Source organism: Bos javanicus, chromosome 14, assembly GCF_032452875.1.
Source record: "Bos javanicus breed banteng chromosome 14, ARS-OSU_banteng_1.0, whole genome shotgun sequence".
In the NCBI taxonomy this organism is placed as follows: domain Eukaryota; kingdom Metazoa; phylum Chordata; class Mammalia; order Artiodactyla; family Bovidae; genus Bos; species Bos javanicus.
This window is the reverse complement of record NC_083881.1, coordinates 68,071,854-68,095,819: the sequence shown is the minus strand read 5'-3', so window position 1 is coordinate 68,095,819 and position 23,966 is coordinate 68,071,854. Positions and strand designations below refer to the sequence as shown.

General features: G+C 46.9%; 1 protein-coding gene across 1 annotated transcript in view; it reads left to right on the top strand.

The window, feature by feature from the left end:
• The window catches only part of PTDSS1 (phosphatidylserine synthase 1), a 67,549-nt gene that overhangs the window by 26,877 nt on the left and 16,706 nt on the right, over positions 1–23,966 (top strand). Inside the window, exons 4-9 of the mRNA XM_061439319.1 lie at positions 1,093–1,217; positions 8,256–8,414; positions 11,982–12,133; positions 14,151–14,292; positions 16,777–16,889; positions 19,550–19,615. Of these exons, the coding sequence (XP_061295303.1) occupies positions 1,093–1,217; positions 8,256–8,414; positions 11,982–12,133; positions 14,151–14,292; positions 16,777–16,889; positions 19,550–19,615 (757 nt within the window). The remainder of the gene's footprint in view (positions 1–1,092; positions 1,218–8,255; positions 8,415–11,981; positions 12,134–14,150; positions 14,293–16,776; positions 16,890–19,549; positions 19,616–23,966) is intronic.

Sequence of the window (23,966 nt, the reverse complement as noted above, 5' to 3'; positions counted from 1 at the left end):
AATAATACATAAGAAGGCTATTCTATAGACTTGTCTAAAAACGTATGCGCCCTGGGCCCTGGGATACACGACCAAGTCAGCTGTGTCCTCTGAGCCAACCCCCCCGCCCCGAGGACCAGGAGAGGCCCTGTCTACCAGCCTGCGCTGTAGCTGTCTCGGAGGATTCCATTCCAGCCACGGACACTCTCTCCTCTGGAGCGGCTCCCTGGGGACCAGTGCCAGCCCACTTTGGATGGGGTGCTGTGGTCCAAGGTCGTGTGTATCACAGCGTCTAGATGTCCTCCACAAGCATTTTCATCCCAGCAGATTCGAAAAGAAGAGGGAAAGTAACAAAGCCACTGGTGGCTGGTTCTCAAGTCTTTCTAAAATATCTTTGCAGGCTTTTGCCTTCTTATGGTAGACTATTGACTTTCTTTTTTAAATGACGTGGGCGATTATTAGGCTACCACTTACGATGTGGTGTGACCATATCATGGTGCCCACAGGGGTTAATGTGGGGTGTAAGTGGGGGGATGAGTGACCCTGGGCCACCTCTCACCCCTCAAACCCCAAACCGAGCCATCTGCCAGGCCTTCCTTGCCTGCCTCCAGTCCAGTCTCCATGCAAGTGGCCAGAGGCCATCTCCTGAATTGTTCCCCAGGTCACCTCATTTTCCTATTTGGATCCCGTCAGGGGCTCCTCCTTTGACTTCAGGTCAAGTCTGTGGTCTTCACAGTAGCCCTGAGCCCTGGCCGTCCCTTCCTAGCGGCCTCACTCCCTTCCCGTCTCCGCCAGCTCCTAGCCACATGCGGGCTATGGACCCTCTTTCCAGGAACCCACCTGATCGCCTCTGCCTGCGTCCTGGCCCGAGTCCCGGGTCTTCTTATCCACCCCCTCGCCGGTCATCTGCCACCCCTCCAGCTCCCAGTGTCAGCATCTCTTTCTAGATGAGGACCGAGTGTCAAATTGTCATCAAAGGAAAGGCCAGCTTGTCACGTGAGGGGTCCCCACAGCCCACATTTCAACACCAGTGTCTGCTTGGGGCCACTAAGCATCATGCCGCCTGACACCGGCTCCCTTCCTGGACCTGAGGGTGTTTCTTGTTTCCTGCAGGGCTCAGCGTGCTCTACTTCCTGTTCCTGGTATTCCTCCTCTTCCTGAACTTCGAGCAGGTTAAATCCTTGATGTACTGGCTAGACCCAAACCTTCGCTATGCCACAAGGGAAGCAGACGTCATGGTACGTACTTGTCCGCTGTGAGTTAGAGAAGCTGGTTGACCCCTTGGGTGTAGGAGGTAATGTTGGCTTCATATCTTAAATTGGTCCTACATAGAAATTTTCCCTATATTTCCTATGTAGATAACCTCGGCACCAGTCTCTAGGTGGGCTGGTGTGGTGCCTGTTTCCACGATGAGTGATCCAGTCCAGGAATGTGAATCCTTTCTTGGCCCAAAGCGGGTGGTAGGAAGAGATGAGCGTTACCATCAGCCGTAGGTGGGAACTCTGCCCCTGACACTTGTAAGCTGTGGGGCCTTGGGCTGTGGACCTGCAGCCTGTTCCCTCTTTTGTAAAGTGACATAATGCTTACCTTGGACGTTTGCTGTGGCCTAGACGAAGGCCCAGCATGGTGCTTCACGCACCAGTCCTCCAGTGGTGGCAGCCCAGCCCGTCAGTGTCTCCCGCAGCCCCTCCGCCCCCCGACTCCAGCCCTGATGCCCCGATCCTTCCCCCCTGCTTGCCACGAAGGGGCCAAGTTGTAATGAGGGAAGCCATTGCATTCATTACTTTTATGAAGCCACAATAAATAACTTTGTTCTTGTCTAAAATGACTAATGGCTTCGGCTTTTAGTGAAGAGATTATTTTATACTGTAATACTGTTCCTTTTTCAATTTTTAAAAAGGCCTGATGTTTAGTACAGGTTGAAGAACGACCTAGCAACAGTCAGAAAAGAAGAACAGACATTTAGGCCATAGGTGGGTCCTTGTTTAACAAGCAGGAACGCGGTACAGAGGGAGTTAGCTAAAAGTCGAAAAAGTGATCATTCTAGCGTAGTCGAGATTGGTCAGACCCTTCTTGGAATGGTATTTCCAGATTTTATCTTTAACTTTTATAAAAGGATGTGTTAAAGACAAAAATAAGAAGGCCAAAAATTATTTGAAAGTCTCAAGGAGCAAAGTCTGTCTTGAGATTCTTCCTCTAAGGGAAGAAAAAGGTACAGGGTGACTTCCAGTTTCTAATGATGCTGATTGTAACAGTTAGGGTGAGGTTGACAACAGTTGTTGATTGTGGATTGTCTGCTCGGCCAGGCCGAGCTGGGTGCTTTATATATAGTGCCTTACATATGGTGTATATGTTCATATCCTCATTTTACCAAAGAGGAAATAGAAGCTTAAACTAAGATCCATCTGGGTCCAAAACCTACACTTGCCCTTAAGACAGTGCCTTAAACATACAGTTACGATAACGGGTGTTTGATGCCCCCAGGTGTCTTATGAAACAGAGACTAGGGGAAGGATATGCCAGGTTATAGTTATTACCTTCCACGAGTTTCCTGAGTCAGAATGGTCATACGATAAACTAACTTCCAGGTGGATTTGCTGGTGTGTCACACTTGTTCTCTGGAGAAGGCAGTGGCACCCACTCCAGCACTCTTGGCCTGGAGAATCCCATGGACGGAGGAGCCTGGTAGGCTACAGTCTATGGGGTCACTAAGAGTTGGACATGACTAAGCGACTTCACTTTCACTTTTCACTTTCGTGCATTGGAGTAGGAAATGGCAACCCACTCCAGTGTTCTTGCCTGGAGAATCCCAGGTACAGAGGAGCCTGGTGGGCTGCCGTCTATGGGGTCGCACAGAGTCGGACACGACTGATGCGACTTAGCAGCAGCAGCAGCAGCAGGCTTGTTCTCACAGTGGATGGGGGAGAGGAAATCTCATAACACTTTGACATCCACCTTCCTTAGGAACTTAACATCACTGCTGCTACTGCTGCTAAGTCGCTTCAGTCATGTCCGACTCTGTTCAACCCCATAGATGGCAGCCCACCAGGCTCCCCCATCCCTGGGATTCTCCAGGCAAGAATACTGGAGTGGGTTGCCATTTCCTTCTCCAATGCATGAAAGTGAAAGTGAAGTTGCTCAGTCATGTCCGACTCTTCTCGACCCCATGGACTGCAGCCCACCAGGCTCCTCCGCCCATGGGATTTTCCAGGCAAGAGTACTAGAGTGGGGTGCCATTGCCTTCTCCGACTTAACATCACAGGGATATCCTATTGTTATGTCAATAATTACAATCCCCCAAAGAGCTGACACTGGCATTTAAAATCTAGTTTCCAAGGACCGGCTAATTCTTTCTCAGCAAACAAAGCAAAGCCAGAGGCAGTTTTCAGCTTCTGGAATTCCAGCTGGTGCTGGCCTGGTCTTAGTCTTCTCCATCTCTAATTCCTCCTCACTTTTTACTTCCTTAAAGTAAGCTTGTACAGTTCTGAGGACTTGTTCCTTGATGGCTCTAGAGACACGCATTCCTTTTTTAGGACTTGTGGTGAGAAGTGTCTTTATGTAAGACAGAAGCCTCTAGTCCCTGGTTCCCTGGGCCTTCTGCCCTCCCCATTCCTTCAGCCACCACTGGTTCCTACTCCTGATACCTGGCTCTCATCCATGGCAGGTGCCACACGTTGAAATGCAGACACCCCTTCCCCCTGAAAATTAATATTATAACTTGGGGTTGGGAGGGCAGTCACTGAAATCCTATGAGAGACAGTCTTTTATGTAATTTTCTGAAAAGTTTGCTATGTTTCTAAATATTTATTCTGTTCAAAAATATATGATATAAGGTTCAGACAAGCTTTCAAGTGCATCTGCTTTATAGACTGGGTCGTCTGGAGCAGCAGGGGAAAGACCCCCCTGCTCCCAATTCCATGTCCTCTCGGGGCCTAGAATCTACAGAAAGGCAAATTAAACAAATTAATTGCTGGCTCTTTTTCTTAGAGAATTGTTTAAGATAACTTCGATAAGTTTTAAAAATTTTATCAGCACATGCCTAATCTTGTTTCATCCCACCCTCTCGCTTCCCCTAACACACACACATCTTATTATCAGACATCAGTATTTAAATATATGGATTTTTAAAAACGTAACCACAATGCCATTTTTAGTTGCTTAAAGTTAACAGTATGCAGTGTTCGCATCTCTTCCCCAGTTGTCTCATAAAGGTTTCTCTCTTCTTTTGTTTTTAATGGTTGACTTGTTTGAATTAGGATCTAGACAAGGTCCAAATGTCGCCTTTGTTGCAGCTCTCATATCTCTTAGTCTGCAGTCCCTCCATGCTTTGGTTTAACATCAGTGTTTATTTGTCAAAGAAACTATATTGTTTATTCCATGGAGCTTCTCACTTCTGGATTTTGCAGCTTGCATTCCCAGGGTATCATTAATGCATCCCTCTGTCTCCCTGTATTTCCTCTAAATTGGAAGTTAGATGTAGAGGCTGGATGGGATCCAGACTTCAGGCAGGTTTCCATGGCAGGGCTGCTCGTAGGCAGTGCCGTGTACCACACTGGGCCTCACAGTGTCTAGGGGTCTCTCTTTTATGATGTTCAGCTTGATCATAGGGTCAGCATCAATTGTATGATGCCCTATCAATCACCCGTATGACTTGGAAGGAGAAAAGTGAAATAGGCACCAAACATTGTAATACATTGAAAGTGAAAGTCCCTCAGTCACATCCAACTCTTTGCAACCCCATGGACTATATAGTCCATGTAATTCTCCAGGCCAAATACTGGAGTGGGTAGCTGTTCCCTTCTAGGGGATCTTCCCAACCTAAGAATCGAACCCAGGTCTCCTGCATTGCAGGCAGATTCTTTACCAGCTCAGCCACCAGGGAAGCCCAAGAATACTGGAGTGGGTAGCCTATCCCTTCTCTGGGGATCTTCCTGACCCAGGAATCGAACCAGTGTCTCCTGCATTGCAGGTGGATTCTTTACCAGCTGAGCTACCAGGGAAGCTCAGTATTGAAATATTCACCCAATTCTCAGAATGCTAAATGTGAAAAAGATGTGTTATAGAATCAAGAAAGTGTAATGATTTCAGTACACAGTGCAGTGGGATAAAGAAAAAGATATGGGTGCTATTAGAACTTGTCTACTCTGAGAGGTCAAGGAACGCCTCTGTAAGAGCTGATGTTTATTCTTGTTGTTCAGTCATTAAGTTGTGTCCTACTCTTGCAACCCCCTGGAATGCAGCACACCAGGCTCCTCTGTCCTGCACTATCTCCCGGAATTTGCTCAAATTCTTGTCCATTGAGTTGGTGACACTGTCTAAGCTGACAACTAGAAAGTAAGTGGGAATTAGCCAAGCAAAGTGGGAGAATAGGGGCCCGAGGCCATTATTCAGGAAGAAGGATCAGTCTTCATGGAGTCTCCAACTGGGGACCTGGGATGAGTCAAGAGTAAAGCAGAGAAGGAATGAGAGGCAGAGGAGGGCCGTTCCTGAGGCTGGGAGGTGTAGACAGGAGGTAGGAGTACTTTGTGAATGTAGTTAAGAGACCCTGAAGGTTTATAAGCAGAGGAACTACCTGATCTCAACTGATACTTTAGTGGGTCAGTAAACATCATGCCCCATCTCCAGTCTGGTTTTGAAAATGCGGGAAAGAAGAGTGTACAACATCAGCTGACTTCTTCCTGGTTCAAGCTCAGTGGAGCAGATGGCTTTAGACCCGGGCCACGTGGCGATGCTAATCCCTTGTCCCGAATTAGGTTTCTGCTCCGCTGTCCCATCAGACATCCACGGGCTTCCTCCCACAGGGCAGAACCCAACTCACAAAAATTCCTCCAAGGGTGAGGGGGCTGACAGGAGCCTGTGCTGTCTGTATGTGAATAATTTCCCAAGAGGGGACCCTAAAGAGGGTGGGTACACGTGTTCTTTCTGCTTCCATGGTCACCAGCTTCCCTAGGGAGGAGTGAGCAACAGAGCAGGGTAGGAGGCCCAAGATCCTTCCACACTGGGAAGGCTGCCCTTCCAAACACACACACACACACGCACACACCCAATCACGCACACACCCCCAAACACACACCCTCAAACACCCCCAAGCACACACTCCCATACACTCACACACCCCCAAACATGCTCAACCCCCAAACATGCACACACCCCCAAACACACACACACACCCAAAGCCACACACCCAAACACACACACATTCCCAAACATGCACACGCGCCCAGACACACACATGCCCCCAAGCACACACACACCCAAAACTGTCTGATTTATGATCTGCAAAATCATTTCATTTATAGAGAACTGATTTCAGAGAGACCCGTTAAAACCTTTGCAGTCTTAAGCTGGAGGTGGGTGGTCAGAGTGTCAGCTATACATTTTATAGTTTTAGAAAGCTATCACAGGTGTCTAAGCAAGAAATAACGGTGGCATTGAATTGGAAGAAGAAACACATTGGGACGTAAAGTGAACAGGACTTGGTGTTTGGTCTAGTGTTGGGCAAACAGCGGAGAGGTGGAGCCGTCCAGGCCAGCGGTGGGTCGGCTGGGAGGGCGGGCTCCACGCTCCCCCCTGCTCCCTCCTCCCTGTACGGCCCTCGGAGTCCTCACTGCATGCTTCTTCCTCCCGCTTCCAGGGCTGTGCCTGTGGGTGCTCCCTAGCTGCCTTAAACAGTGGCGTCTTGTGTCCCTCTCACGACCGGGACCTCGACCTCAGGATCTTCCAGATGTGACCGCTGGCAAATTTGTTCCTAACTACTATTTGATAATATAATAGTTATACGCCACAGACACACTTAGCTCTTTGTGGTGCCTTCAGAGTACCTTCCCTTTTGTTGAAGCACAGAAATATTCTCCTGGAGAGTAGAAAGGCCTCTGAAGTGGTCTGCAACCCATGATTGCCCTCAGAGCAGCCTTCTGAAGATGGGACTCAGCCCTCTCTTATCTAACCCTCCGCAGCGCGCTGCAGCGTAAAGAGGAGGATAGGGCATCTGCGGAAACGGGAGTTGACTGGGCCTTGAACCCTCCTTAACCTAACGAGTAACTGTGTTAGGCCCAGGGTGTCTCTGTCCTTCTGTGATTCCTGTGACAGGCACGTGCTCCAGAGCCTGGAAGGAGAATTGTCATCTCATGGCAGTGCTGTGGCTTTTTTTAAGCCTTATCTTGACTTACCCCTATTGATTTTTTTCCCTCTTTTTTTCTAGATTTTCCACTTACCATCATCATCCCATATCAGAAAAAAAATACAGTTTTTAAAAATGTCCTTTCAGCTTTGCAAGTTAGAGTGCATTTGTTCTGAGAAAGCTTCAGAAATCTGAGGCAGTGGATTTCAGAAGAGAGAGAGGGGAACCCCAGTGCTGTTTTTGCTCCTTCAGAGAGTATTGTTTCTAGAATTTGAAAATGTTATACTTTACAGGAACTCTGCCAGCTGACTGAAATCTTACTCCTTCCTATCTGATTAATTTGGGAAAAGCAAATGGGAAATGTAGAACTCTCTGAGAAGTGTTGTCATATGAAAACTGCTTTCGTAATAAATACAGAAATAAAAGGAAATTGATTTGAAAGTTTTTCAAAACATATTAAAAAGAAAAAGGTATTAGAGATGGAACCTAAATTCTTGAAAGCTTTATAGTGTTTAAATATTTAGATTATGCAATATTATACATTGTTGGGTAGAGGAGTAATTCTGCTTTCTTCTAATTTCTGAAGTTGGATATTTCAGCTCTTCTTCTTTTCTAATAAAAACATTTAAGAGTGTGTATTTTCCTCTAACTTCTGCTTACTTGTATCTCATCATTTTGATGTGTAATATTTTCATTATCATTTAATACTGAATATATTTTAAATTTCTATTATGAGTTCTTTTTAACTCCATGATATTTAGAGGTGTGTTTTAAAATTTCCAAACCAGTTGGGTTTCTATTTATTCTTTATTTATTAGGATTCTGTGTTTTTGTTACTGATTTTAACACAGTTGCCCTGTGGGCAAGTGACATGGGCTCTTTGATGCCATTTCTTTAGGATGGGTTAAGCTTTTGTAAAATGATTTTGTTTCCCACTTTATTTAAGCTTTTGCAGTTCGGAACAAAGCAATTCTAGTGTATAAACTCTAATACTTGTCCATTTTTCCTCAAACAATTTCAATTACTAAAACTTTTTATTGGGCAGGACACACATTAGTTGTCAAGATCACATCAGTTGTTTTCATTTTATTGTCCAGACCCTGAAGCAAGTAGATTTCTAGAGCATTACTAATTATTTCCGTTTTATCTTAAACAGGAGTATGCTGTGAACTGTCATGTCATCACCTGGGAGAGGATTATCAGCCACTTTGATATATTTGCCTTTGGACATTTTTGGGGCTGGGCCATGAAGGCCCTGCTGATCCGAAGTTATGGTCTCTGCTGGACAATCAGTATCACCTGGGAGCTGACCGAGGTAAGAAGGGGGTGTGGGCCGCTGTCTAGATGCTATAGCGTGGGCAGTTTGTACGTAGGAGGAAGACAGTCCGTCAGTCAGCAGTCACGTAATCTGTTCTCCAGCTCCTGTGGCATGAAACTATTTAAATCCCAAGGGATATTTTAAGCCTTTGTCAAACACACAGAGAAGCTCCTTGTCAGCTTCAGGCCTGCTCTATCTCACAAGTCTTAAAGAGAAACAACTGGAATCAAGATAAAGAATGGAGTTAAAATCCCAAACAACACAATTCCGTGGTAATGAGGACTTCCGCTGAGAAGTTAACAGGCACTCCACCCACTAACTAGTTTCCAGTTTGAGATAAATAGAATTGTGGTGTTCGGGACTGTATGAGTGTATCCAGGCCGCTTTGTAGCCGAAACTGAATTCCCATTAGAGCTCAGCTATCTCAGTAATCAAAAGTTTGTCTCATTTACTGAATTTAAGAGATATATTCTTGAAAAACTATTAGTGAAGTGACATTCGGGGAACTGGTTCATTTATTGCTCAGTTATTGTATTATTCTTAATCATTCCCAGGGAACAGAATTTGGCTGTGTGCACAGTTATTTCTTGATTATGATTATTCTTCAGTGATGGTGCACAGGCCCATCTTTGCCCTGATCGTAACTTAGCGAGTGTACTGGTTAGACAGTCACTTCTATTAACATGCCTTTCACGGCCCCGGAGGCTGGAAGCCTCAGTTCAGGGTATCTGCCTGGTTCACCGCTTCCCGGGCTTCTCCTCGCTGCTTGTGGTTTGCTGGCTGCCTCTGGTGTTCCTTGGCTTGTAGATCACCTCAATCTGCACCTTTGTCCCCACATGGCCTTCTCCCCGTGTGCCTTCATGCAGCGTTCCTTCTATGAGGACACTAGTCGTACTGGGTTAGGGGCCCGCCCTCCTCCAGGATGACCCCACCTTGCTAATTACAGCTGCAGTGACTGCATTTACAAATAAGCTCACCCTTATGAGGCCCTGGAGGTCAGGACCTCCACCGTATGGGCTTTAAGGGGGCCACGATTCAGTGCGTAACAGTGCCTGCCACTGTTTGTAGTCATCGAGAATCTTCCCTGTGACCTGGAAGGGTGGCGTGTATCCCAGTGTAACAGTGGAAACTGGAGCTCCGAGCCAAGAGTGGATCCAGGGGTGCTTGCCTGTGAGCACGCCCGTGTCCCCGCCCCTGTACCTCACACTCACTCTCCGACTTGCAGGCGTCCTCAGGACCTCACCCCCGTGTGACCTGTGCGAGGCGCTCGGCCTTCCTCACCTCCCTGGCCTCTTGCCCTTCCCTTTCTTTGTTCCCCGGCATCCTTTCATCCCCAAGTCCTGACGCCTCTTTTCTAGACACCTCTCCAGGTCATCCCTCTGCTCCCACTTGTATCTAATCTACTCTCTTCTTAGCTGAATTTCCTGTCTGCTCCTGCAACACTGTCTATTTCAAAGTGATCCTTACAGACCTCAACCCCATCACATGCTTCTACTACAAACTCTTCCCTGTTTGTCCATTGCTCTTAAAGCAAAATCAGGATGGGGGCGGGACTCAACAGCCTACGAAGGCCGGTGTTAGGGTGTTAGCTGGCTCAGCCTCCCCGAGACCTCTCACCTGCCCTCTGCTACCTGCCCTGCACAGTTGCTGTGTCCTTACCTCCCAGGAAGCCATCCTCTGAGTTCTTCCCTCCCTGCCCTGCGTCTTCCCACTGGCTGGGCTCACATTGGTGCCCCTGCAAGTAGAGCATCCGGCCCTTCTCCCCTGAAACACTTGGTCCACGTTAGATACGTGACAGGTGTCTCTTTTCTGCTAAACCTCTTGCCTCCAGAGGGCAGGGCCCATGTCTGCCCAGACCCAGACCCCAGGGCTCTGTCTCACACGGGCAGACGCCCCCAGATCTATAGTGAGTGAGTGAAGGTGACTCTTTCCAGCTCCCCCGACTCCTCTCTTTCTGGGCTGTCTCACCCCCGAACCTGGTACTCTCTAGAAAGGCTCTGCAGGTGGATGTCAGTGCTCCACATCCACTCCCTGGCAGAGTCCTGTTTCAGCAGGTCTGTGTCATCGGCTTCTGCAGAATTTTCTCTCTGCCTCATGTGAGTTAATGCTCCATGTCATCATGGCTCGGACCTCGGAGTCAGTCCCAGGCGGTGCGCCGCCTGCCAGGGGTCAGCCCCTGGCCCCTCACCCTCACACACAGTAGCTGTTCTGTATCTTCTCAGCAGCAGGCACATCAGGAAGACAGAATCCTTGTATTTGTGTGGTTTTGCAGTCTGTGAAAGGGCTTTCTACATGGCTCTAGTGGTAAAGGTCCCGCCTGCCAATGCAGGAGATGTAAGAGATGTGGGTTCGATCCCTGGGTCGGGAAGATCCCCTGTAGGAGAACAGGACAACCCACTCCAGTGTTCTTGCCTAGAGTCCCACGGACAGAAGAGCCTGGTGGGCTGCAGTCCTTAGGGTCGCCCAGAGTGGGATAAGACTGAAGTGACTTAGCACACCTGTGTGCACAGTCTATGAAATGCTTTCATGAATAGTTCTAATTTGTAGCATTTATTTGATTACTTCAGAGGTTTACAGTTATGGGTTGCCTCTTTCCAGATAGCTGTCAGGCATTGTCTTTATAATTTCAGACTCTCTTAAAAGTGAGCCTTCATGCAGTGCACTGTGCTGCTCTGGACACAGCGAACAGGTCCTTTGTTTTGGACAGAAATATTTCTGTAAAAGACTTCTGTTCCACCCTTGATCTCACTGTGCCTCTTTTCTGGAATATCTTCACTTTCATCTCCATCTCTTGAAACCAGTCACTCCTGTCCTTAACCACCCTGCTCCAGCCTGTCTCCCTTCCAGAAATCTGCCACAATTGCCATCTCTCAGAATGAATCTCTTCCGTGTCTCTGCGGTTCCCATTTATGTCACCGTTGTAGCACTTGCCACAGCTTACCTGATTCTGGGGTTCTGAATAAGTGTCTGGTTCTGAATAAGTCCGGCTTGAGATCAAGGACCTCGGTCCATTTTGTCTCACCACCTTGTATTGCTACACCGTAGGCACTTAATAAAAGATCATCACTGCAAGTCGGTTAGTGTGAGATTTCCTGTTAAGCTAATTTACAGCTTACTATTTTATTCAAATATCTGTAGACCGTTTCTAAAATACACAGCTTAATTTCTCAAGCTGCTGGTTTCGAGGATTCTGCCAGTGCCCTGTAGGCAGTTGAGAAAACTTTGCTCCCTTCCTTCTCTGGGGTCCATGTCATATTGTCATGAGCCGAGGTGATTTATTGGTAGTATTTTTCAAGATGGGTCATCATTTCTTTAAAACCTTGTATTAATAAATTTTAAAAAGGCACTGTTTGGATTAGCAGTATTTGCAAACTGTCATGAAATAAAAAATAAGAACCTGGTTACAGAACTTGGTTTTATTTTTTTTTTTTTAATACGTCAGTGAAACCTAAAATGTCAACAAGTTTGAACAAAAGAGCATACTGTTAAAAGGAACATTATCTTTCAGGATGGCACCCCAGGTTTGTTTTATTTTTCACAACCGTCCTCTCTCGTGTTTCCCAGCTTTTCTTCATGCATCTTCTACCCAATTTTGCCGAGTGCTGGTGGGACCAAGTCATCCTGGACATCCTGCTGTGCAACGGGGGCGGCATCTGGCTGGGCATGGTCGTCTGCCGGTTTTTAGAGATGCGGACTTACCACTGGGCAAGTTTCAAGTGAGTCGTCCTCCTCCGGGCCTTGCGTCACCGTTTCTCATGATGTGAACTTAACTGCTCAGTATCCCACAGCATGAGTGCGTTCTCTGATGACGAGGAGTAAATTATACATTGGTCACTGGAGCTCAAAAATGGTTCTAAACCCAGTTTCGGGCAGTGATCCGGAAAATGCTGAATCATTTACGAGTTTCTCAAATCCATCCCCTCTTTTTTAATCCTTATTCCCCAGCCTGCATTCCCACTCCCACGGCTGGATTGATGACTGCCTTGTCCCCAGGTTAACCCCTCTAAGCCTTCCGCCACCACCTCCCGAGAGGTGGTCTCAGGACCGTCAGAGCCATCATGTCATTCCCCTGTGATGGTCTCTCATGGGCCTGAGGACAACACCCATGGGCTTGGCGATTATAAGTAACCTGTTTATTCCGTGTCAAATTACTCTTGGCATGTGGTATAAGGGGGAGATTCCACAGTGTGCTGCATCTGATTAACCAGTTTATTCCATCCCTTTCGTGAGTAATCCTTTCGTTGGCCACTGACTTGAAAGGACTTTTCAATATATTTTGAGCAGTATATAATGTAACAAAATCTGTAGCAGCGCTGGGTTTTGCTCTCAGCAACCTTCATACACAGTATCTCATTTGAGCCTTACATCAACCCTAGGGGTAGACACACCACCGTTCTCTTCATTTTAGGGATGACGGTACTGTGGTTTCGGTTTGGTAATTTGCCTGAGGACATTCAGCTAGCAAGCTGAGTCTGAATTTGCATCAGGCTGCCTGGCTCCTTAAACACTCCATTATGCTTCCCTAATTTCGTACATTTATGCTCAAATTCAGATTGAGAATCATTCTGTCAAGTTCCCAAGACATAAACAACAACAAATGAACAAAAAAGTCGCCCTGGTTTCAAGTTACATTAAACATGAAGGAATATAGATCAGGTTGGATTAACCTTTTCACTCCATTAAATGTCCAGATCCCCATCACATCGTATCTTTATCCCCGTCTTTCTCTACCTCTTTCCGTGAAGTTCCACCATTTTTTAGTACAGGCCCTTCCTCGTTCTTGTTGATTTTTGGAATAGACTCTCTTTCTTTGTTGGCCTTGTGCCGCAAGCCTTCTTGCAGGAGGTTTTCTCACTGCAGGCTTGTTGATGGGCGGGTGAGTGGGTGAAGAAACAAACCTGGGTTCCCTTACTACCCCTCCTGTCCCCCTCCCCACGCCAAGAATGAAAGGCTGGCCTGTTTGTCCTTGTGCCTTCAGCATCTGAAACAGTGTCTAAGACCTGAAGGTCCTCCACATAATGTTCTTGTTGAACTGAAAAATCTTTACCATTAATTAAATACTGCGACCTTGGATTTCGGCTCCCCTGGTCTCCCACGCGGGGACCAGAATCTGCCCCCAGCTCTGAGGCTTAGGAGGTGTGCCGGCATCAGCCAGTCTGTGTCTTCGAGCCTCAGTGGTCTCGTTTATGACCTGTGGGACTGTTTGTTTCTATCACAGGAATATAAAATTTTTAATTGAGTGATTTCTAGGATGAAACCCAAGAAAGGTCAAAAAAAGTCGCAATTCATCACCTGAAACTTAACCGAAGCAGCTATAGGGCCAGGAACCACATGGGTCACCTCCCATACCTTGCGCCCCCAGGTTGGGGTGGGAGGTGGTGAGCCACGGGTGGAAGTTGTGTCGCTGCCGCGTCCTCACCCTTCCTGGCCTAGCTCCAAGTCGCTGTCTTCAGTGTCCCTCGGCGTCTCTCGTCACCAGCTCACAGACCGTGGCCTGTGATGGCCCTGCAGTGGCCTGGCCTTTGCGTCGTACCTGTCCCTGCCAAGGCTCCCCGCCAGGTGTGACGCTCTCGGCGCCTCACCTGTGAACAGAGGCCGCTGTTGGCGAGATGCTCAAACAGGAAGGGATCTTTTGTTCTGGGTACTGGTTGTAAAATAGTCAGTGCAGTTTTTTTTCTTTTTTGTCCTTTCTTACCTCTCTGAATTTTCAGCGAACTGTTTCTCTCTTTTCAGGGACATCCACACCACCACCGGGAAGATCAAAAGAGCCGTGCTCCAGTTTACTCCTGCCAGCTGGACCTACGTGCGGTGGTTTGACCCCAAGTCTTCATTTCAGAGAGTGGCTGGAATATACCTTTTCATGATCATCTGGCAGGTAATTTTTTTTCAGATGCTCAGAAGTAGGAAAAAAACAAAACCAACATAAAAACCATCCATTGATTTAGGGTTCATGCTAGTTGACACTGCTTATCAGCTCCATGCGTCAAAAGATGTACTGTTCTACAGCTGACATGCAGAACAATTCAACAGTAATGCTGTTACACTTAAGGTCTTGCTTCATTGTGAAGATGTTTTAAAATATGGATCATTGAATTGCAAATTGGAAACAGATTAAAATTCCCTGTAAAAACCTTGTGCTCAGCATCTATCACCCAGTGAATTAGGCATTGGATTGCTTTCTATCCATAGAATGGTCTTTTCAGGACCAAAGTAACAAATGTAAGGCTTTTTTTTTTTTTTATAGTCCAGACTCAGTGTTTGAGTGTTAAGATGGTACCTCAGCTGTTACCACTTTAGGTAATTGGTGAAGCGCTAAATAAAGAAGCTCCCTGAGGGGACTGGAGCCCCCTGGGGACCTGGGTCCTCCGGAGTGGTATCAGCAGTGGGGAGAGGCCCTCCTTCCAAGCAGACAGCCTAGGGTCTCGGAAAGAGATTACCAAACAACTCTTCCCTGGAGGCAGGCTTTTTAATGGACCCTCCTGTTCACAGGTTAATTGTTCCACAGCTTTGGGAGAGTAGCTAAGGAAAACTAGTTTTCACCTGAGTTGTCTTCCAGAATCTTCAGACGTTATATTTTGAACACATGAACAACATACTCCCAACACAAGGAGAAAATTGGCGTGTGTCACTTGAAAGACAGTCTTTGTCCACAGAAGGAGAATGATAATATGGATCTCAGTAAATGAGGTCTATGGCTGTGGAAGTCTATGTGGATGAACAGGTATATAGTCGCCATGGTTTGGGGAAGTCAGTGGATAAAATGGGCACATAGGAACTTCCCTGGCAGTCCACTGGTCGGGACTTCACCTTCCAACCAAGGGGGCTGCAGGTTCAATCCCCGGCCAGGGAGTGAAGATCCCTTATACCTCGAGGCCAAAAAACTAAAACACAAAAAAACAGTAGCAATATTGTAACGAATTTAATAAAGACTTTAGAAATGGTTCCCATCAAAAAAACTTTTTAAAAAGGAGGGGGGTTACATAAGTGGATGATGGTCAAGTTTTCCCTTCTGGGGCAGTGCCAGGACAGGGAGAGGTTCCCTTTGATTGTGAGGACCTTGGAAGGATTTGGATTTTCCTAGGATGGCAGAATTCCATGGCCCACTGTCCCCTGGATGGTGAGCGCTATGCAGGGATCAGTTTCCTATACGTGGTGATGATGAGTGAACCGTTCTTATTTTATATCCTTAAAATCAGCACTATGATCCTCCAATTAAAAATAAATTAAAACCCGCCCTGTGGGGAAAGACGCACATTTTAGGTCACTGAAATGAACCTGCTGGTCCATGTGATGCGCGTTTTCTTTTTTTTTTTAATTGTGTTTATTTTTGGCCGTCCTGGGTCTCTGTTGCTGCACAGGCTCTCTAGTTGCGATGAGGGGTCTGCTCTCCACTGTGGTGCTTGGGCTTTTCGTTGCGGGGCCTTTCTAGTTGGGGAGCACAGGCTCTAGGTGCACAGACTTCAGTCATTGCAGCACTCGGGCTGAGTGGTTGTGGTGCTCAGGCTCCGTTGCCCCATGGCATGCCGGATCTTCCTGGACTAGGGATCGAACCCGTGTCTCCAGCATTGGCAGGCGGATTCCTATCCACTGTACCACCAGGGAAGTCCTCATGTGCTCCTAAAGGGGTGACCTTTCCTAATCTGTGCTGCTCACTTCATCTGGAGGGGACAGGAGGGGCCTCTGGGCACGGAGCACGCATTTCCTGACAGACATGTTTTGTGCCGCCAGGACAGGTCGCATGATGGTGGCACTGGCTGCTGCCCCCGAGGGAGCAGTCTCACTGCCGGGTGAAGCCTGGACCAGCCCCCACACACACTTTTAGGAGCTTTCAGCCTTTCGTCTGAGATCTGCTTGGTCCCCGGCACGAGCTGAATGAGCCCGTAGTCATTTCTCGGTCACGCACAGCATCTTAAGCTTCTTTTGGCTATTAAAGAGCCTGCTTCCCTGCTGTCAGATGTCTTTTCGACCTGGCCTGATTTCTGTCCAGCTGTGAAGGTGTTGCTCAGCAGAGATTTGTTTTCCTGATTTTGCTCTTGAAGCATCTCCCTCCCGACTGTCCCAGCAGCTCACGCCTGTGAGCCAGGTCACAATCACGTGAACCTGGAAACAGGCTGAATGGCCGATGCCCCCTGTGCCCCTCTCAGCACCCAGCACCTCCTCTGGACCCCTGCTCAGTTGGTGCCCATGTTGTCCTGGCTGTACCTGGGCTTAAACACCATACTCTTAAGAGACCCAATATATTTTCTGGAAATGCTTTGAACATACCAATTAGTTTTAGCTATAGAGTGTCCATTGAAGGACTAGAGGCTCATGACTTAGCTCAAAGCACCAGGTTGACTCACGCCTCCTTCTTTTGCAGCTGACCGAGTTGAATACCTTCTTCCTGAAACATATCTTTGTGTTCCAAGCCAGTCATCCATTAAGCTGGTGTCGAATTCTCTTTATTGGTGGCATCACGGCTCCCACAGTAAGGTAATTCTGTGTTAGCCTGACGGTCATTTGAACATGTTAACCTGCTTTGCAGGTCATTTTGCCCATCATTTCTCCTGTGTAGCATAAAGGAGGTCATATAAACTAGCAGATTTTCCGTGAGAATGTCATTCTAGACAATTATACTTCCAAGGGAACAGAAAGACTTATATATCCAGAACATGAAGAAAACATTTTGCTTCTCCAACCTCAGTAACATGAAGACTGACACCACCCCATTACATTCAAACCCCTTTATGCTTTATGATCTTCACTGCTGTTCTTTCCCCTGTGCTCAGTCACTAAGCTGTGTCTTTATAACTCCATGGACTATCGCCTGCCAGGCTCCTCCGTCCATGGGGATTCTCTGGGCAAGAGTACTGGAGTGGGTTGCCATTTCCTTCTCCAGGGGATCTTCCTGACCCAGGGATCCAACCTGTATCTCCTGCATTGGCAGGCAGATTCTTTACCGCTGCCACCTGGGAAGCCCTTTTTTCCCCTGTAGCATCCTATTTAAAACAAAATGAGGGAGAGACATACTGAGGTTTTCTTCATGAGATTATCAAAAAATACAAACATTTTTACGGTGGATTGAAGTCATAAATGTTGTTATTTTTAGAATGAAACTTTATTAGTTCCTTTAGACCCAGTTAATTTCCTTTTTCAAATGTCCTTCCTGTGGTCCTCCAGGACAGCAGGGACAAGCTTGGGTGTTCATCCTCCAGGGAAGCTGTCCTTGGCCTGGAGTCATGATTCATGTAGGACCCTAGAGATGAGGTGCTGTTCAGAGACTGGAGTCCCCCACACTGACCAGTGAACTTCAGAGTGAAACGCTTTCATTTGTTCTGTTGTTCCTGTTTGGAAAGAGCGATTAGGGTTTTATAACTAGTGTGGAGTCTCGGCATTGAAGAGTAGAACAGTTGTTCTTCATTGTTTCAGTGGAAACACCCAAAGTCTCTACACTGCTGATTCAAAGTAAACTTCTTTGGAAACTGTGGGATAATTTAATTATTTTTAATGTGTGAGCAATCTACGCAAATAGAGGGTCCTGTTTGCCAAGGAGAGTGGGTGTTTTCCTTGGTCAGACATAGCCCTCACCCCCAGCTAGCACTTCTTATTGTTCTCATTCATTATTGCAAATATATATTAATATATACAGGAAGGTAACAGTTGGTACACCGAGCCCTTTGGCACTTTATGGACTGGTGATCTGCTGAAATAGTTATCTCATTAATGCAATCTTCCTTTTTGTGGGTTGGTACCTCCTTATCATATTTAAAATTTGATGTAATTTGAGGCTTACTGTTATTTCAGGAAAGATTAGCAGCAGTTCCTTCATAAAATTAGGAGCAATCAACAAATAAGTGGGAAAAGAAATCTCTTAGAAAACAGAAGAGCAAATCACATGTGATTTATCATGAAATTTCCTTATTGTTAAATATTTCACAGCAAAAACTAGAGACTCAACCAGAAACTAAAAATCCAGTGTTTGGACTTTTTTGAGACCTCCTTAAAATTTTTGCCAAACTCTATGGGTTTTCAAACGATTCTTTTTTTGTTTAAAAATTAGCCACTTCCTTTGTTCCTACATCACTTGAGGCTAAGGAGATGGTTGACAAGCCTCTTGGAAAGATGGAAATGCTAATGGATTTTAGGTTCCGATGAGTCAATGGCAGGCCCAGAAAGAAGCGAAAACTCAGGCTTCAGTATAAATCATATATACTTACCAGGTCTCTCTTTTCCTCTTTTTTGGTTTGACTTTCATATGACTCTGCTTTGAGAAGACATTTGAGTGAATATTCTTTTAGTCTAATATAATGTGCAGTATAAGGGCATGGATGCAATTAGTAAAGTAGCTGAACTGGTAAAAGGAAATTAGGTAATGAAGATGTGAAGTTAGAGGAAAACCTGAATTCTTTACAGCTAGAATTCTTCACTTTGGGGTACAGAGCCGATAGTTCATGGATGAGCTTTAGGCATTCGTGAACCCTCTGAAGTTTAATGCAGAATTTTGTGTGCATGTTTTATGTGCCTTTTTCATAGCTTTCCTCAAACCCTCAAAGGGGAGTCTTTAACCCCAGCCCTTAACCCGCTGGTTCAGATGTCACCTCCCCAGGGATGGGTCGAGTTTCAGGGGCAGCTCTAAGACTCCCACCCTGTGTTGTCCTATAGGCCGCCTCTCCCACGTGTGGCTATGAGTACTGGGCGTGTAGCCAGTCACCTTGAAATATTTCTGAGAGCCAAAATGTATAGCTTTCCTGCCTGGTTACAGTCAGCAGCCTTTGTCCTGGAGAGAGCCAGAGGAGACAGAGACAGTGTAGGTGAGCTTCTGGAACTGCCTCCAAGGAGAGAGACTGAAGCACCCACCTGGGGTGACTTTGGCTCAGGAGTGTGGGAGTCTGCCTCTGAATCAAGACTGCCTCTGCCAATAATCTGGCTCTTTAAACCACCTCCCTCCATCCCAGTCCAAATTCTTAGCCTCTTACAGGAAGGTTTCAGCAGGCACTGGCTTCCTATTCCTTTGAATAGAACTAGACCAGGCAGCTTGAGTATGTGGAACAAGGCAGACAATTTTTATATTCACACTGTCAGAGTGATTTAGTTCTGTATTGGCTTGCTGGTTTTCCAGAGGCTCTCAGTGAATTCTACCTTTGTTCTTTCAGACAGTACTACGCTTACCTCACCGACACGCAGTGCAAACGCGTGGGAACACAGTGCTGGGTGTTTGGGTGAGTAATCTCTTATCATTTGAAACCACTTATGTCTGTAGATTTCTTGAGTTCTTTCTTGACCCTGCATTAACTGCCTTTCAGTGCAATTATTGTGTGTCTTTCACTTTTAATGTTCCTTTCCTGATTTAAATTTAGACTAGTTAACTGGCAAGTTACAGAAAGAGGAGGTAGAAATTATTTTTTTAAAAGACAGTAGGAAATCAAAAGATATTTTCCACATAGAATTGGAGGCCTTGTTTCCTGAAATAAATTAGGAAATGAATTGTTTGACTTCCCTCTGAAATCGATGGTAAGTTTGGGACAACGACTTGTGATGGGCTTGACCATGCTTCATGTTACTTACACACCAGAAAGGGTCTGGTTTTATTGTCCCAAAGAAAACTAACACGTAGCCACATGGTCACAATTTATCATCTTATTATAGATACAAATGCTGTATCTGAATTTATAATTACTTAAATGATTTGAAAGCATAGATTATCCAGTTTCACCCCCAGTATTAAACGTGAAATGCTGTTCAGTATCTCAGGTAATCGCTTCCTCAGTATAACACCATCTACATCTCACCAAGCCATCTAGCAACAGAAGTTCCAGAGACGTCCAGCACATCTGTGTGTGAAGTTCAGTCACTCAAAGAGCTTAAATTCAGGACCTAATCTAGATTTTAAACTGAGCATAAAGAAAATCTGATGAAAACCACAACAGATTTTTAAACATAATTTTTTTTCTGTGTAATGCATATTGATAATGTAGAAAAGAATAAACTAAAGATCATCCAAAGACATCAACTGTTTAGAGATACTTACTGCTTACATTACATTGTCATTCCTTCCAAACGTGTGTGTGTGTGTGTGTGTGTGTGTATCCAGCTCTCACCCAGATTCTGGAAGGGTTGCTCAAGTTTCCCACCGCCTTCTTCCCAACAGACAAAAGGCCTTTGTCACTGTTTCTGGCAGGCTCTATGATGTAAGTTGATTTTCCTACCCAAAGTAGCTTAAAGGGTAATAGGATGGATTCAGTTTCCATTGTTGACTGCTCTCGTGGGAGAGAGAATCTACATTTACCAGACTCCTTACATACTTTTGTCGCGGGAAGGCAGGTTGCCTTCTTACTGTCTTGTCCAAGGACTGGGGATCTTTTTTTCCTTTGAGCTTTTCCTCTGTCCCATGCATCTTCTTTCCGTGTGCATTTTTCTTTTCACATTTATAAGTCCTTGCCACAGTCTTATTCTGCTGCGACTGGAGAAATCTGTCTAGTCACCTGTTGAGGAAAAAGGAGATGGTGGATCAGAGAGACAGGTAGTTCTCCCTAATCTGGTATCTTGAAAGTTTAATCCCTGTGGTGGGAGAAATAGCCTAGAGGAACTAGGTGAAAGGGTGGAAGCAAACGCAGAAAAGCTGCCCCTTACTGGAAAATGGTGAAAGAAGGTCAAATGCAAATGAGCTGAAATAAATGCGAGGTCATTTGGCTGACATAGGATGCTCTGTTGAGAATCAAGGACTCCCAGAATGATGATGTCAAGGTCAGTGGACCTTGAGATTAGTGGGCTGTGCTGAAAAACAGCAAGTCCCTGTTCATAAATCACACAGGGTGGACCCACCTGGTGTGTGAACAGGCAGGAGCAGCCTCTGTCTGGTCGGCATGGTGGGCCTGTGATGGTGCTGCAGGAGGCCTGGCCTCCAGTCTCTTCTCTGGTGTTTGCCTCTCGGGGGCCACCACCTCCCATCTTCTTTTCCTTCCTTCCTCCGGCTTCCCTGTCACCTTCGTTTTTTTTTTTGGTTTCTTTCATCTTCTATCAAAACAGCACACACTGAAATGTCTGACCTCCTTTAACAACTTTTGTTTTTATCACTAAGTCATGTCTGACTCTTGAGTGACCCCATGGACTGTATAGCCCACCAAGCTCCTCTGTCCGTGGGATTCTCCAGGAAAGAATACTGGAATAGGTCACCATTTCCTTCTCCAGGGGATTTTCCTGACCCAGGAACTGAACCTGTGTCTCCTGCATTGGCAGGTGGATTCTTTACCACTGAGCCACCAGAGAAACCCCTTCTTTAACAGCTAGTTCATGCTTTATAGTTTTCTTTTCACTAACTTTGGGATGACTTTGGCTCTATCACAGTATGGACATGCAAGGGAACAGAGGTGAAGCCCATGTACTTTTCTCCTTTGTAAATGTTACACCCTCAAAAAGCTGGCATTAATTGCTGCTATATGTAATGAAATACAGACTTTAAATGTGGGCTCCGCAGTTGTGCCATGGAGCTGAACTTACAGCCTTTTGTCCCTAAACATCCTGGGCCCAACTGAGACAGGACTCCGTCCATCTGGAGAATGGGAACCCATGGGGAGAAGTCGGAGTGGGGGAACCTCTTCCAGTTACTACGTCTTCGTGGGTGTCAGGGCCAGATCGAGGTGGACAGATTGCCCAGATGTGCACGTGAAACCGTCTTCATCTTCACCTTTCTCCCCCTCCCCTCCCCATTATAACTGAGTTTCTGTGCCTCCAAAGGAGAGCATTGGGCTGGTTGATGAAGAAAAGATGTTGGATCCCTTGGCCCGGAAGGGATCCAAGCTGTGGCTGTAACAGAAGTGAGCAGCCACTTTTCCTCCTCTGGCAAGTTCTTGGGTTGGGTCTCCAGGGGTTGGGTCAGAGCTGATGGTCCCCAGGGTCGAGGCCTGGAGCCCGGTTGCTGTCCGAACTGCCTCTCACCACACTGGCTTCCTCTCCCGAGTTGTCCTAGCCCTGCTGGTGACCCAAGACAGTAAGCTTCTGCCTCTGCTCCTCTGCACATCACGCTGTCCAAGGGCAGCTCCACATCGGCACGTCCTTCTCCACCCTCGTCTCTCCCGTCTTCTCCGCAGCATCTGCCATCTCCAGACTGTTTTCCTCCTCCTGCAGCAGCTGCCCTGCAGGTTTTCTTCCTCCGTTTCTGCTGCGTCTGATTCCTTTGCTGGCTTCCCCGCCACCCCTCTCCCCTCCGCAACTTCTTGTAATTATGCTGCTGTTCTTCCAGGCTCCTTAAGGGTAGACACAGCATGCAGCTCAGTGTCCTTACAGGAGGAGGGAGTGTTTGGAGAGAACGCACAACTGGAGGAGACCTTCCCCTCCTCCTCCACCTTCCCCAGCACTCCCAGGCCACCATCATCTGCCTGCTGACCTTTGCTCACAGCCTCTCTTACTGCCTTCCCTCTGGTCCACATGCATCTCTGTTTCCCACCCTCAGCGCTTACATTGCAAGGGCAGCATCCTTGCCACGTTCGCATTTCCTGTTTCTAGTGTCTTCTCCTCCATCCCATCCTCCTCCAGACTGACCACCCCTTTTCCTGCTGCTCCCTGCTCCTTTTCTCAGGAACACCTACTGACAGGCCCCAGTCCTCTGCAATAGTCGCAAATTTTTTTTTCAGCAACTGCATCCCTTTTCTCCAATGATATCTTGCTCCAAACCCTGATATACAGCAAAACAACTGGGCAGGATCGTTCTGGGCGTGCCACCCAGGACCCTCTGCCCCCTTCTCCCCCTCTCCATCCTGCCCCGGGGCTTCTTAGGAAGTCCACATGTTCCATGGAGCACAACTGAAAGAGTTCTCTACCTCCTTAAGGCCCAGCTCAGTGTTCACTTCCTCCCCAAAGGTGTGTTTGCTCATCCTAACCGGAACCGGAACTCATCCGAACAGGAACCGGAACCGCCTCCTGAAGTTCCGCGGTGACTCCTGGCTCCCTGACTCCTGGCTCCCTGTGGGATTGTATCATAGTTGCGTCGCTTGTATACACGGCTTGTTTCCACTGGTGGCGAGTCAGCTCCTGGCCGCTGGAGAGTGACTGACCCTCGCCCCAAGCCCTCGTGGCAGAGCGTTTTGTGCAGCTGCAGGGCTGCATCTATAGGACGCACACAGGCTGTGGCATCTTGAGAATCCAGGTGCAACCAGGTGCTACAAACAGAATGGTCTCTGCTCGAGGTTGACTTGTCTACCCAGCTCACACACACCAGGCCGAGAGCTTTTGTGCCCCAGTTTCAATAAGACTGTGATACATTCTTGTTCCATCCGCAGAGGATTTCCTGATGCCGGGTTCTGCATTAAGGTCGTTTTTATTTATGAGAGGCCAGCCTCACTCCAGGCAGAAGCACCTCAGGCAGCCCAAAGTTGATTTGCCTCCTGCCCATGAGAACCCACTAGTCATAGCAAACACCCTCTTCCAACAGCTCAAGAGAAGACACTACACGTGGACATCACCAGATGGTCAGTACTAAAATCAGACTGATTATATTCTTTGTAGCCAAAGATGGAGAAGCTCTGTACAGTCAGCAAAAACAAGACCGGGAGCTGATTGTGGCTCAGATCAGGA